Source organism: Rutilus rutilus (genome assembly GCF_951802725.1).
Source record: "Rutilus rutilus genome assembly, chromosome: 12".
NCBI lineage: Eukaryota > Metazoa > Chordata > Actinopteri > Cypriniformes > Leuciscidae > Rutilus > Rutilus rutilus.
The window spans coordinates 32,680,779-32,693,663 of record NC_140217.1 but is presented as its reverse complement, the minus strand read 5'-3'; the positions used below and the strand labels follow the sequence as shown (position 1 = coordinate 32,693,663).

The 12,885-nt window shown below is 37.5% G+C and overlaps 1 protein-coding gene across 8 annotated transcripts in view; it reads left to right on the top strand.

Moving 5' to 3' along the window:
* frmd4ba (FERM domain containing 4Ba) overlaps positions 1–9,232 on the top strand; it is a 61,023-nt gene extending 51,791 nt beyond the window's left edge. For 3 of the 8 annotated variants that reach the window (XM_084425619.1, XM_084425616.1, XM_084425621.1), the window contains 5 exons: positions 522–686; positions 3,085–3,794; positions 4,460–4,583; positions 6,637–6,829; positions 7,957–9,232. In XM_084425619.1, the coding sequence (XP_084281745.1) occupies positions 522–686; positions 3,085–3,794; positions 4,460–4,583; positions 6,637–6,805 (1,168 nt within the window). In that variant the 3' untranslated portion in view covers positions 6,806–6,829; positions 7,957–9,232. The remainder of the gene's footprint in view (positions 1–521; positions 687–3,084; positions 3,795–4,459; positions 4,584–6,636; positions 6,830–7,956) is intronic. The other 5 variants (XM_084425620.1, XM_084425618.1, XM_084425623.1 and 2 more) reach the window with 2 other exon arrangements.
* The last annotated feature ends 3,653 nt before the right edge of the window (positions 9,233–12,885 follow it).

Here is a 12,885-nt window from a genome sequence, read left to right as displayed (position 1 = left end):
CTCTAGCTGTTGTTTACTTTTGGGCCAGTTGAGCTAGTAGAGACCTGTGATCAAGGAATCAGCCCTGCATTCCAGTCTTCCCTTGCCTCGATTTCTTCCTTCACAGTCTCCTCTTATCAGCCCAAACACTCAGTGTTAAAAATAGTGCCCCAGGAATAAGCATGTCACTGCTTGACTGCAAAAACTCTAGCAATAATCGCAAAGTGGGGGCGGAAGGGCCATAAGCAAACAGGAAAGCTGCTCTGGAAAATCTCACAGGCATTAATAGAATGAGCCAGTGAGGTGGAAGTTCAATGAGACCAAACGGCTGAAGTCTGCCCGTAAAATGAGATGTAATTCAGTCCTTTGTTATTTAATCATTTGTTCCTCTAAAACCAATGAGCTTTTGTGTTAGATCTAACTAGGTACAAGGGTGGTATAGTGTGAAAAGTTTTTCTGCACTTCCTTGGAGGCTTTGTATGCGGTAAGAACTCCACCCATGAAGGAAGTTTGATAAAGTGTTGTTCTTATCTGTGTTCTAGATTAAATTATGGAGAAGTCCAAGAACCTGTGACCTATATACATGGAGACACCTTATCAACACACAGCAGCCCCTACTGTCAACCCTCACGACAACCCTCAGACTCGCGGAGCATGCCCCCCACCCCGCAACTTCCCCGCAACGCCTACAGCAGCGTCCAGCTCAGGTACAGTACACAATAGGGCTGAAACGATTAGTCGACATTGTCGACAACGTCGACAATAAAAAATTGTCGACAAATATCTTTGTTGTCGAGTAGTCGTTTGATCCCACGTGACCTAATGTAAGGGCCTGCAATATCGCGATTTGACCGCTACGGCGCTGTAGCGCTAGAGTGTAATGCAGCCGTTACAAATGCTATTGCGGTAGAAGAAAACACAGCGCGAATTATGACGGAGTGCAAACGAATCCGAACTAGTAAGGTGTGTAAAGTTTCACAAACCTGCAAACCAAGAATGCTGTCGTATGCAATACATGCAAGGCGGAACTTGCTTTTCACGGGAGCACAACATGCATGTTAAAACACTTAAAGTGGAAAAACCCGGCACGAGACGAGCCGGTGAGAGGTGAATATTCTCCAGCTGAAGCTAAATAACTAGCAGTAAATCTCTTTTTAGAGAATGCAATACTACTAATAATAGCAATAATATTAACAATAATAATATAATTACAGTAATGTGATGATTCATTTTTGCATAGAATAAAGCTTGATCGAGCTTAGGAGTCGGGGCTGTTTTTATTATTGTAGCTCTATTAGGTAACGTTATTACAGTCTTATCCCTTGCCTGTATTTTGTTACATATTCATGAAGACTTACAAAAGGAGATGTTATGAAGAATATCATGTCAGTTAATTTTTTATACTGTAAATTAAAAGGTGAATGAGAATGTCTCTGTCAGCTCAGCTCAATTGTCATATCAATTAAAAAATAAAGCTGTAATGCAGCTGATCATTTTTTTTGTTTATTTTTTTCTATTGAAAGAGAACAGAATATTTAAACAATGCTTAGAGAGCATTTGTGTGTGATTTGAGTTGGACAGAAATCTGAAAACTTAAAGAGAATGACCTGTTTAGTTGCTCAAAGTTCATTAAAACAACCATTTCAAAAGCTGAAGTGATTTTCTTTTTTTATATTATAGTTAGAATATGTATAACTCCGTGTTTTAACTAATTGAAAAGGCTGAATAATCGTTCCAAACGTACTGATTAGTCGGCGAATTAATCGATGAATAGTCGATTAATCGTTCTAATAATCGTTAGATTAATCGATTATCAAAATAATCGTTTGTTGCAGCCCTAGTACACAATCAACCCTTCTTCATCACCCTCCCACTAGCATGCCCCCTGAATGACAATTGTTAAGGAATAAAGACTCTCCATGATCGTAGGAACACTGTCTTTGTTCCTTTCTCTGTAAATGTCAGGGATTTCCAGACTTCGAAAAGTAATGGAAATGTGTAATCTTAAAAAGCTGTGAATTTTTTTGTTTTGCTCTGTTCTAAAATATTTAATGGACCCTTTTCACGGAATGTGATGATGCGTTTTAACGGTCATCAACATCGTAAATCATGCAACGTTTTTTGTATATATATGTATTCTTTTTTTTTATTTTTTTTTTTATTTTTTTTTTTATGTATGTACATTTATAACACCATACTTTGTGTATTATATTACCTTTGCATTAAATGAAAAGAAACTAGTTAATGCTGCTTTGAGGTTTTTTTCTAATACAGCGGCTATGGGAGTGACGGTAAAAATGACGTTTCTTCTGACTGCCATTATCAGTCTCTATTTTTTCCCCCTCTTTTTGAAAGTTGTGAAAACACTATTGTGGAGTTTTTCTTTTGCTATTTGAGCAAATGGGAAAACACACAAAAAAATTAAAATAATTTAATGTATTCTCTCATTTACCGCTATAGAAGTTTACCCAACTATGACAACTTCCGCTTCTGAGAAACCCGGAAATGCGAAAAGTGTTTGTGTATAGCAAAATTGCCACAAACCAGTGTGAAACATTATTCGGTCTTATTAAAGGGTTAGTTCACCCAAAAATGTTGTCGTTATTTACTCACCCTCAAGTTGTTCCAAACGTATATGAGTTTCTTTGTTCTGTTGAACACAAAAGAAGATATTTTGAAGAATGTTGGTAACCAGACAATTGACAGCACCCATTGACTTCCATGGTATTTGTTTCCCTACTATGGAAGTCAATGGCTACCATCAACTGTTTGATTACCAACATTCTTCAAAATATCTTCTTTTGTGTTCAACAGAACAAAGAAACTCATACAAGTTTGGAACAACATGAGCGTGAGTAAGTGGTGACTAAATTAAAATTTTGGGGTGAACTATCCCTTTAATGTACTAACGTCTCCAGTAAATACAATTGTTTTATTTAAATTATATTTTATTTTTATTTTATTTTATTTTATTACATTTACATTTATGCATTTAGCAGACACTTTAATTAAAAATTATTTGTAATATAAAATGTCTTTTAAAATAATTTTTAGTTATATTTCGATAATGTTTTCATGAATTATTTTGCTTCTTCCTGCATGAAGCACTCATTATCGGCAGCGCAGTGGCAGTCTGGAATCTCAGTCACAGTTCCTTACGGAAAGCGAACCATCCGAGCCTGTCTTCACCATCTCTTCTCCTCGTCGTAGCAACAGCACTGAAATTCTTGACGATGGCTCCTCCTACACCAGCCAGTCCAGCGTGGAGTACTCTGCACCCGGCTGCCATTCCCGTGCCAAAAACCGACATCGGAGGAGGCAGGGCAACATATACGCCAACACAGGAAGCATGCCTAACCTAGCACAGAATGACACTCGTGGTTATACATCCCAGCCTCGGCAACAGCCAACCACCACAGCCTATTACGTCACTGGATATCCGCGGTACATGGAACCTGAAGTTTATCCAAATGGACCGTATATGTATGAGACTGAGATGGAGGGACACTATAATGTTAACCCCTCCTACCCCAGACATGACCCTCATGGGAACTACGGCCATGATGAGATAGACGGTTTGGCTCATAACCTTTATGCCACGTTAAGGCCACCAAGGAACCGTCCTCCATCCAGGAATGAGAATTTTGCCAGACACATGCAAAGGGCTGAAGTGGTGGAACACTTGCGTGGATGGTACAGCCGACAGAACAAACAACAAGGGTATGATACCTACAGGGGGCCACAGCAAAACCTAGGCTACAGGACCATGTCATCAAGTTATGTACGCAGTGACAGCACAGCTTCCTACTCAACAGGTGAGAAATGTTGCTTAAAAACACCTCCTGTTTCCTCGTGTTACAAATACTTCTGGGCTTCAACGGGCGTCTTAAATTGGTGAATCTCTCGAAAATGTTTACACCAACATGAAAAGAATTATGCATAAGACAAAAGAAGCCAATTCTAGGACCATTAAGGTGGTTTTCATTGTGACCTTATTGTCAGGGCAATTGAGCACAATTTATCAGTAATGTAATGCAATATTCTCTTACTGTTTAGATGGAAGGATTTTATTTAAATCAAAATAATTATAAATTATTATCCCTCAAATTTCCTTCTTATATTTTAAATATTTATATCAACATTTATTTTCAAATATAGTGAACACACAATTATTAAATTGTTGATGGCAAATGAGGCTTTCACAAAATTGCTCGTGTTTTACATATTTACATAGATAGTAAACATTTTCTGTTTTGAATATTTTTATTACAAAAAAGCTATTGGTAGATTTGAAGTTGTCTTAATGGGCATCTTTCTTTTTCAATGTCAAATATCCACTATTTAATCAGCCTAGCTAGTCTAAAACCATGGGTGTTTTGGTTGATTTGAATGCAGAATCATTTTCTTCTCTCTTAAACAGCAATGTTATCTACATGAGGTTCTCCTTCATTAATTTCCTTTCATCTTCATGTAATCGCAGTTAGTTCGGGAAACTGGCACAGTCGACCAGTCATGGCAATGTCAGAGTATGAAATGCCTCTCACACACCATCATCAGTCCTACGGCTACAACACAGTCCATCACAGCCACCCGTTACAGAGCAGGTATGACTCTACTGTGCACCATCGTCCTTTACTGATTAGCTCATTAGCCTTTATCTGAACCGTCTTAACCAGAGGCATGCCTATAATGGCATGCTTGGTGATTCTATAGCGCTGTACAATAAAAAGCATAAAAATCCCTTAAGACCCATTTTGAATGAAGGTCTCAAGCTTATAGTGGGCTCTTTTGACTTGGCCAGTAAGCACATCCTATAAAACACCTTGAAATGCTCTAGCAACCACCCAGATATTTACACTTTCAAAGAAAATGCTAGTTTGAATAATGTTTTTTTTTTTTCTTGATGTTTGCCATAGTGTCCACTATCTAGCTGATATGCTACAGTTCATTAGGGCATGTTCAAGCTAACAGCTTGCCTGACACAATGCATCTGGTTAATTCTGCAGGAGTGCTGGTGCAGTATCTGCTCTCACACTTTGTTGTGCTATGACCGTTCTTTCCCTCACAGACATGACTCCAGCTCACACCCTAAACGTGCTTGGCACTACCCTGCCAGCCCTCAGTACTGTCCTCCTCATTTCCCCCAAGCTTGTTCTTCCTCACTCCCTCCTCCTCCTCCTCCTCCTCCTCTTCCTCCATCCTCCTCTTGCTTTCAGATGAAGCAGATGGGTTTGTCCCCGCCTCTATCTGGTGGTGCAAGACATGCAAGGGTTAATAAAGCTTCATATGCTAAATGTAGCCCTTGATAGTAAGTAAAGCGCCAGCCGTGTGGGGTTGCTCTGTCTGTACTCAGCGTGATTGATGTTTAGTCAGCATCTCAGGATGTCTGGCTTGTTGTGTGTTGTAAAAATATGACTGCATGGCTGTCTTTTAAATGTGCTTGTGTTTCCTCCAAACAACTTTTAAAGGAGTAGTTCACACTTGTGTACTACTCACCCTCTGCCTCATGTCTTTCCAAACTTGTATAGGTTTCTCTCTCCCATAAATATGCAAATAGAATGACCAGAGTGCTTGTTTTCATAATGGAGCGTCTATTTGTATCCATACAACTTACGCAAATTTATATTCTATGTCTTTTGAAGTCACAGTGTTCTTCACAAGCTGCAACATTAAGGATTTTTCTTTTGCTGACCTATTAGGGTTGACAATGTTTTCACTGGCCCCAACACATAATCTACCATTCAAAAGTTTGGAGGTTTTTTTTTAAAGAAATGTTGCTTTTATTCATCAAGGGCGCAATCAATTGATCAAAAGTGCCAGAAAAGACACTTGTGTTACAAAAGATTTCTGTTTCAAATAAATGCTGTTCTTTTCTATTCATCAAAGAATCCTGAAATCATTGATCACTGTTTCCACAAAAATATTAAGCTACTGTTTTCAACATTGATACAGTTTCTTGAACACCAGATCTGCATATCAGTATGATTTCTGAAGGATCATGTGACACTGGAGACTGGAGTAATGATGCTGAAAATTAAGTTTTGCCATCACATGAATAAATATATTTTTTTATATATTCAAATAGAAAACACTTGATTTAATATTTCACAATATCACTGTTTTACTGTATTTAGATCAAATAAATGGAGCCTTGGTGAGCATAAGAGACTTCTTTAAAAAAAAACTTTTAAAGTCTTACTGACCCCGAACTTTTTAATGATTGTGTAATTATATTTATATTTATTACTCTACATTTATCAATTTGTTTATATATATACATAATAAACTAATTTAATATTTCAAATGTTAAATGTTCTTTATAGAGAAAGCAATAATAGCTGGTATAATAATTACACAGGAAACTCTGAGATGGCCATTAACTTAAATTTGCTGGCAAATTAGCCAATAATTTTATCTAGTTTGCATAAATTGCACATTAAAACCAAATGTTTAAGGCATAAAAATACACAGTATACTTAAATAACAAATGTAAAATACGGTAATGCAGCACCGGCCCTGCCTCAGTCCATTATGACTAAAGACACTTTACAAAATAGCATTTATGAGTTCCAGAAAGAAAGTCATACGTGTTTGCAACAAAATAAAAAGTGAGTAAATGGTCCGACTGACTGCTGCTTACCCTTCCTCCCAAACCAGCCCTGACCCCCATCTGCTGGCTCCGCCTCCTGACCCTCTAATGGACAGATACCCACCCGAGTACGGGTGGATGACTCCGGGCAGGAGAAGCCCATTGCCCGTGCCTTTAGAGGTGCCTGGCGCTGTTGCCAGTGGTTATGACCCGGAATACTTTTACACTCATTGCTAGTGACAGACAACATGTAAAACAGTGGTGAGATATGAAGGACTCGCATTTGCCTCTCTAACTATAATGACGAATCACTCCGGGATTAACAAGACTGCGGTTACCGTCTTTTCCACAGCACTTTCTACCGCTTACTCACTGGTGGTGGGATGGTTGTGTTTTCTTCTTTAAAAAAAAAGGGTGAAATATCGTTTTGAGGGGAAGCATGTGACCCTGCGCTTCATGTTTTTGATTGCTGTGTGCAAGTTATGACAAGTATACGTGTGTGCTTTTTTATGGTCTGCTTCAGTCTTTAACACTGTTCAGTGATGTTGTGTCTCCCTCAACCTACTCAACATGTTGATGCAATAATCAAAAACAATCATCAATTTGGAAACTAGGCCAGTTTCTTGACCAGATATACTGAATTCCTTTGCACACAATGCTGAAAAACCAGCTGCACAAGAATTTATTTTTGTAACATTGTTGTTCCTGCAAAACCATTGACCTTGACTCTGGTTTTTAGTATATCTGGTGTTGTATTTATATACTACACTGCACGGCCAAAATAAAAGGCACTGTTTGGATTTAAATGCTTAAGAGTCTATGATTGGACCAAAAATTGGTGCACTTCTTGATGGACATAAATGTTGTTTGATGTTATTTCCATCAAGAGGTGCATCCATATTTGATCAAGATCTTGTATTGACAATGCAAGAGTCCAGCACTCTGTAAAGTCTCCTACAGCACATCCCAAAGACTTTCAATGAGTTTAAGGTCTGGAGTCAGAGGTGCCAGTTCATGTGTGAAAATGATTCTTCATGCTCCCTCTTAACCATTCATTCACAATTTGAGCCTGATGGATCTTGACAATGTCAGCCTGGAATATGATCATGATCTGTTTTCCTACATGGTTGCTTAAGAAATGAAAAGCTACACACTCCATCAGTTAGGGTTTGAAGAACTGTTGCCAAACATATAACATGCTAGAAACATAATAATCACTGCAATAATGATCCAATCATTGACTCTTAAGCATTTGCCTATTTAAATCCAAACCGGGCAGTGTATGGTCCACTGGGGTTTAAAATATTCAATAAATCAGTGTATTTGTAAGTCATTGTCCATATTTCCTGTAGATTATTAAAACATTTTATTCTCTTTTCTATTTGCAGGTCCTATATAGACGTGAGCCACCACGATTCACACACGAGCAGCCCAATAGACAGCAGTTTTGACTCTGAAGACCAGCAGACGCTGCATTGGCATGAGGACTCTAAACCTGGAACCATAGTGTAGAGAGTGAGAGAAACTCTTTCCTGTTCACTCTCATGTGCCTTGTTCTCATCCCATTTGCTTATTAACAGCAATGAATTCCAAAGTTAGGAATGTTGCCGGACAAGAGCCTTAAAACACGCGTGCGAAGATCATCCTGCTAGACGACATGAGAAAGGACAGTGCGTTCTCTTCGTGAACAAACTATGGGATAGCACTTTGCCTACAAGACACAGCTGCTGTGGAAACTTATGGTGCTGTGGGCAGAATGAACTGGGGACATTATCTGACCCTCAATACACTCTGTGACATTGAAGGATATTGCAACATTAATATTTCATCAGGCACAAGCTAAAAATGATATGAAGGATTGAAACCAGATTTTTCTCTTGTGCAAAATATTCCACTATGCTTTTTCACACTTGGATTGTTATTGTTGCTGATCTTATCTTTTCTCGACAAACTTTTACAGTGTTTTTTTTTATGTTCATAAAACCAAAATGGGATGTGATGGTGCAACAACAACTTTTTGATTCAGTATTTTCACTTATCACTTTCGGTTTAAGTGCATTCACAATAACAGGCATCATTCTTTTCTGGCTTTGTACTGGGCTTTACACCTGTGCACCATTTTAATTTGGTTCACAACCAGCAATGCTGTTTTTGATCAGTGCGCAACTTACATTTGGATCAGTAACAAGAAGAATTTGTTTTAGCACATGCCAAGTACCAGTAAATCATGCCTGTCAACATTCTACTTTGCGTCAGACACGGCCAAGTATTCAGTTAGTTTTCTAATCCTGTTAAATGGTTTGCAACAGCTCTAATAATTGGAACATGATTATACGAGAGTATAATTGTTTTAATACTGTCTCTAACAATTAGTCAGGTACAATAGTTGTTAGCATTTACTGCACTTTTTTATACCCTAATGGACTTTGCTCACTCGGAAAGATTGGAAACCGTGACCGGGCACACTGCGTCTCTCATTCTCTTCAGAAGGGAACTGTATATGTATTTGTAAATACTGTACAAACATTTGATACATTTTTCACCTTTTAGAGAGATTTGTTTTTATCATTTTGAAAGATTTTGTTTTGAAAGCATATAATATATAGTTTGGATTTATCAAGCTGGTTCTTAGTAATTTGTCTAAAAAAAAAATTCATTGGAATTAAAAAAAGAAAACCAACATGCATGGCCCTTGTTTTTTGTCAGTTTTGAGCATGAGTGATTTGATGAGTGTTTGTAAATATAACTTTCTTATGGGTTCACAAGGAAACACCTCCTGCTGAGATGCAATAAGGAAGTTGCGAGCTTGACTGAGCTTGCAGTTTATTATTAAGAAGAAGAATTATTATTATTAATTATTAAGGACTATTAAGAAGTCAATTTTTTTTGCAATAATGTTTACAGACATCCACAAAAAGGCAGCTTACAAGTAGTAGTACAAGTGATTCATTATCAATTTGTCTTTGTAGTTGAAATATTTAGTTGAATTAAAGTTCTCGCGTAAAAACAACCACTACACAGTGTATTTTCCATCACTTCAGAGAATTACTATTCTCAGGAGAACAAGCAGCTCGTCGTCAATCATGCATGGAGTGTAAAACCAGAAGAACGTGTTTTTTAAACTCCAACTAAGAGCACGTGAGCCACTCCCCTAAAGATAAGCAATCTGTCATCTGTGTACATAATGAGGTAAGAACAGATCATGTGGCTGGCTGGCTTGCTTTTTAAGCAACACCTTTGATAAATATACATAATGCACTTATTTATGTTCGCACTAAGAAACACCATTTAAAATGCATTAAATGAGATCAGTTTGTGCCCTCTAACCTTCATCCTTCACTTGTACATATAGAAACGAAGCCACTGGCATTCTCACAAAATATATTTAATACAAAATAATGCAAGACTACCATATTTCAATCTAAAATGTAGTTTCTTCAGTGGAAAAGAATGAGTTATATAAAAATAAATCAGTAATCATATAAAATTGTATTACATATTTTAGAACAAAGTCTTTACAATATTTGTTGTTCTTTACAATCTTGTCTGTGCAGGGTGATTTTCAAAACTGTAATGACATTATTTCATAATTCAAAACATCTTGGCTCCAGTCATGTTCTTGGCGCAAAATATTAGTTGCTGTTTTTTCCTTTGGTTTTCTACAGCTCTTGAAGTAATTTGTCTCTCTTCGCGTCGGCCGCTGCTCTTGGCTCTGAGAGAGATACAGGGTCTTTGTTCTGATGAACTGTGTCCCGGGGCCGTCCACCCTACACTGCTCCTGAAGTATGCTGCAGCTGTACCCTTCTGTCTAACCTCCCCTTGCTCCTCTAGCCACCAGCTGTACAAAGATATCAGCCAGGTCATCCACAGCTGACTCAAAACCCAAGCAAACAATGGCCGTCTATTAGTCCTTCATGAACACACACACTCCTTCCAGTTGTCAAGTGGGTTTGTGGTTACGCACATACTTCAACTTCACAGTATATAGACAAAATATTGTTGTAATACAGTCATCTGACTATAACTAAGCGTTTTTTTGTTATTTACCTGGATTTTCCAAAGTGTCAGTGTATAAATGAGCCTGTATAACCACACAACTGCTAAACTAAAATCACTTCATTTAAGACATTTTGTTTTTGACAATTACACCCTTGTTGCATCTTCTGAGCTCTTTGTTTTGTGTTTGTGCACTCTTTTATTCCAATGAATTTCATAGTGGTGTAAAGTTTTGCAACAATGGTCAACTTATACACCTGAAGGTCATTAGACATGAGGTCATGTTTAACCTTTGGGGGTGGGGGAGGGTAGCGGCAGAGACAAAGTTCCATCAAAGATTCACCGTGGGTGTCTTTCAGAGACCCTCAGATATAAATCAGGCTCAAATCTACGTTAAGTAAATGATAGATTTAGTAAAAAGAAGCTCAAAATGAGGAAAATGTTCAACTGTAGCAATAGACTTTATACAAAGCAGTGTCATTGATTTTTAACGATAATGAAAGTGAGGCTGTGAGGGATAGATTCATCTCTTCAGTGGGTTGAACTGTTATTTAATGTGTTTTTGGATTGTTCTGCTGATGCAACAATGCGAAAATATCTTCCCAGGAAATTTCAGTACACAAAAAAAAAAACTCCAGACAACATGAGCTGTGGACAATTATGGAGAATCGAGGAGAATTATACAGCTTTTTACAGCGGATGCCATTAAAAACACGGTATCCCTCACAGCCTCTCTTTCATACCTGTAATAGTGTTGCTCTGAATAAGGTCTATGCACAGTGCAGATGAATTGCTATACTTTTTGAAAAGTAGAGAAAATTACCAATATAAGAGCTGTAGGGTGAATTTCATATGTAAAAAGTGAACAGTTGGATCAACTTAAAAAAATAACACCTAAAGAAATTAAGTTTTCTCAACTTAAATTATCACGTTTTTCACAATAAAACGTGATAATTTAAGTTGAGAAACTTAATTTCTTTAGGTGTTACCAATTGAAGTAATTTTTTTAAGTTGATCCAACTGTTCACTTTTTTACATATATATGGCAGTGAAGAGCTGCACTCTCTGTTTTCTGCTTTTTGGATGTGTCACCAGCATGAAGGTGAAGAACAACCGGAGCTTGGGTTACGTTTTTGTGACCTAATTCCTCAATAGATGATGCCACTACAGCTATTTCATTTATGAATGGCTTTATTGTCAGCAACCGGCCATTGAAGGTTGCTTTCTCCTAGGGATGATAAGAAAACTCTTTCCCGGTGCAAGAAGAAAAACTTGGGCCTAGTTACAACAAACCACTCAAGATAACACGATCCTTAGTTATAATTATAAATTAATAACTTCTTAACTTAAGAGGTTTGTTGCAACCGCCTGTTGAACCTTATATCCCTGTTGCTATTGAAAAAAATCTGAAACCAATCCCTACTGATGCTGGAAAAAAGAACCCTATCCCTGCTGCTGAAAAAAGAGAATTGAACCTTATCCCGGCTGCAAAAAAGAAAAGAAAAATCCTTCTTGGCTATTTTGCTCAGCATTTTAAAGAGCCCAGTTAAAGAGCTCAGATTTGGGTCTGTTTTTAAGTGTAAACACATGGAAGTGAAGTTGCTGATTCAGCGGGAACCCAGCATGATTTACTGCAGGTAAGTTTGCAGAGATGTTTCGAGCCGCTCTGAAACACACTGCAATCTAATAAGAGATAGGAGCAGAATGACAGTGGGTTTTGGGGATAAGATTCCTTTAAAGTCATAGTTCCTGTCGAGATTTTACAGTTTAAAGACTCTCCACTCTTAGAAGTCCACGAGTTCAGTCATTCTGCGAGTCTGTAATGAGAGTCAGCTGTTGAAGTGTTATAGGATACTTTGCTCAGTCGAATCCATTGTTCCGTTTCTTTTCTTTTCTCTTTAAAATTTTTGCACATTTAAAGAAGTAAATGCTTTTGTAAAACATGTTTAAAGTCGTGTACACTTGAAGGAGATAAAGACTCCAGTCATATCAGTAGCCTAATAAAAGCTGGATTATTTTACATGGACCAGTGTTGAGATCACATGACCGGCTTCTAGAGGTGGACAAAGTACACAGCTTCCTTACTTGAGGGAAAGTACAGATACTACTGGTCAAATATTACTCCGTTGCAAGTAAAAGTTGTAAGGACTTATTTTTACTTAAGTTAAAGTACAGATTAACTCGTTTTTAAGTATCAAAAGTAAAAAGTAAATATCAATGCATTGTTTTATTATTGTTGCATGCAATACTTATAGTACCTTATGCCTCTGAATCTATGCCTGCCTATCCCTCATATCAATATCAAATTTATTTCTAAAACA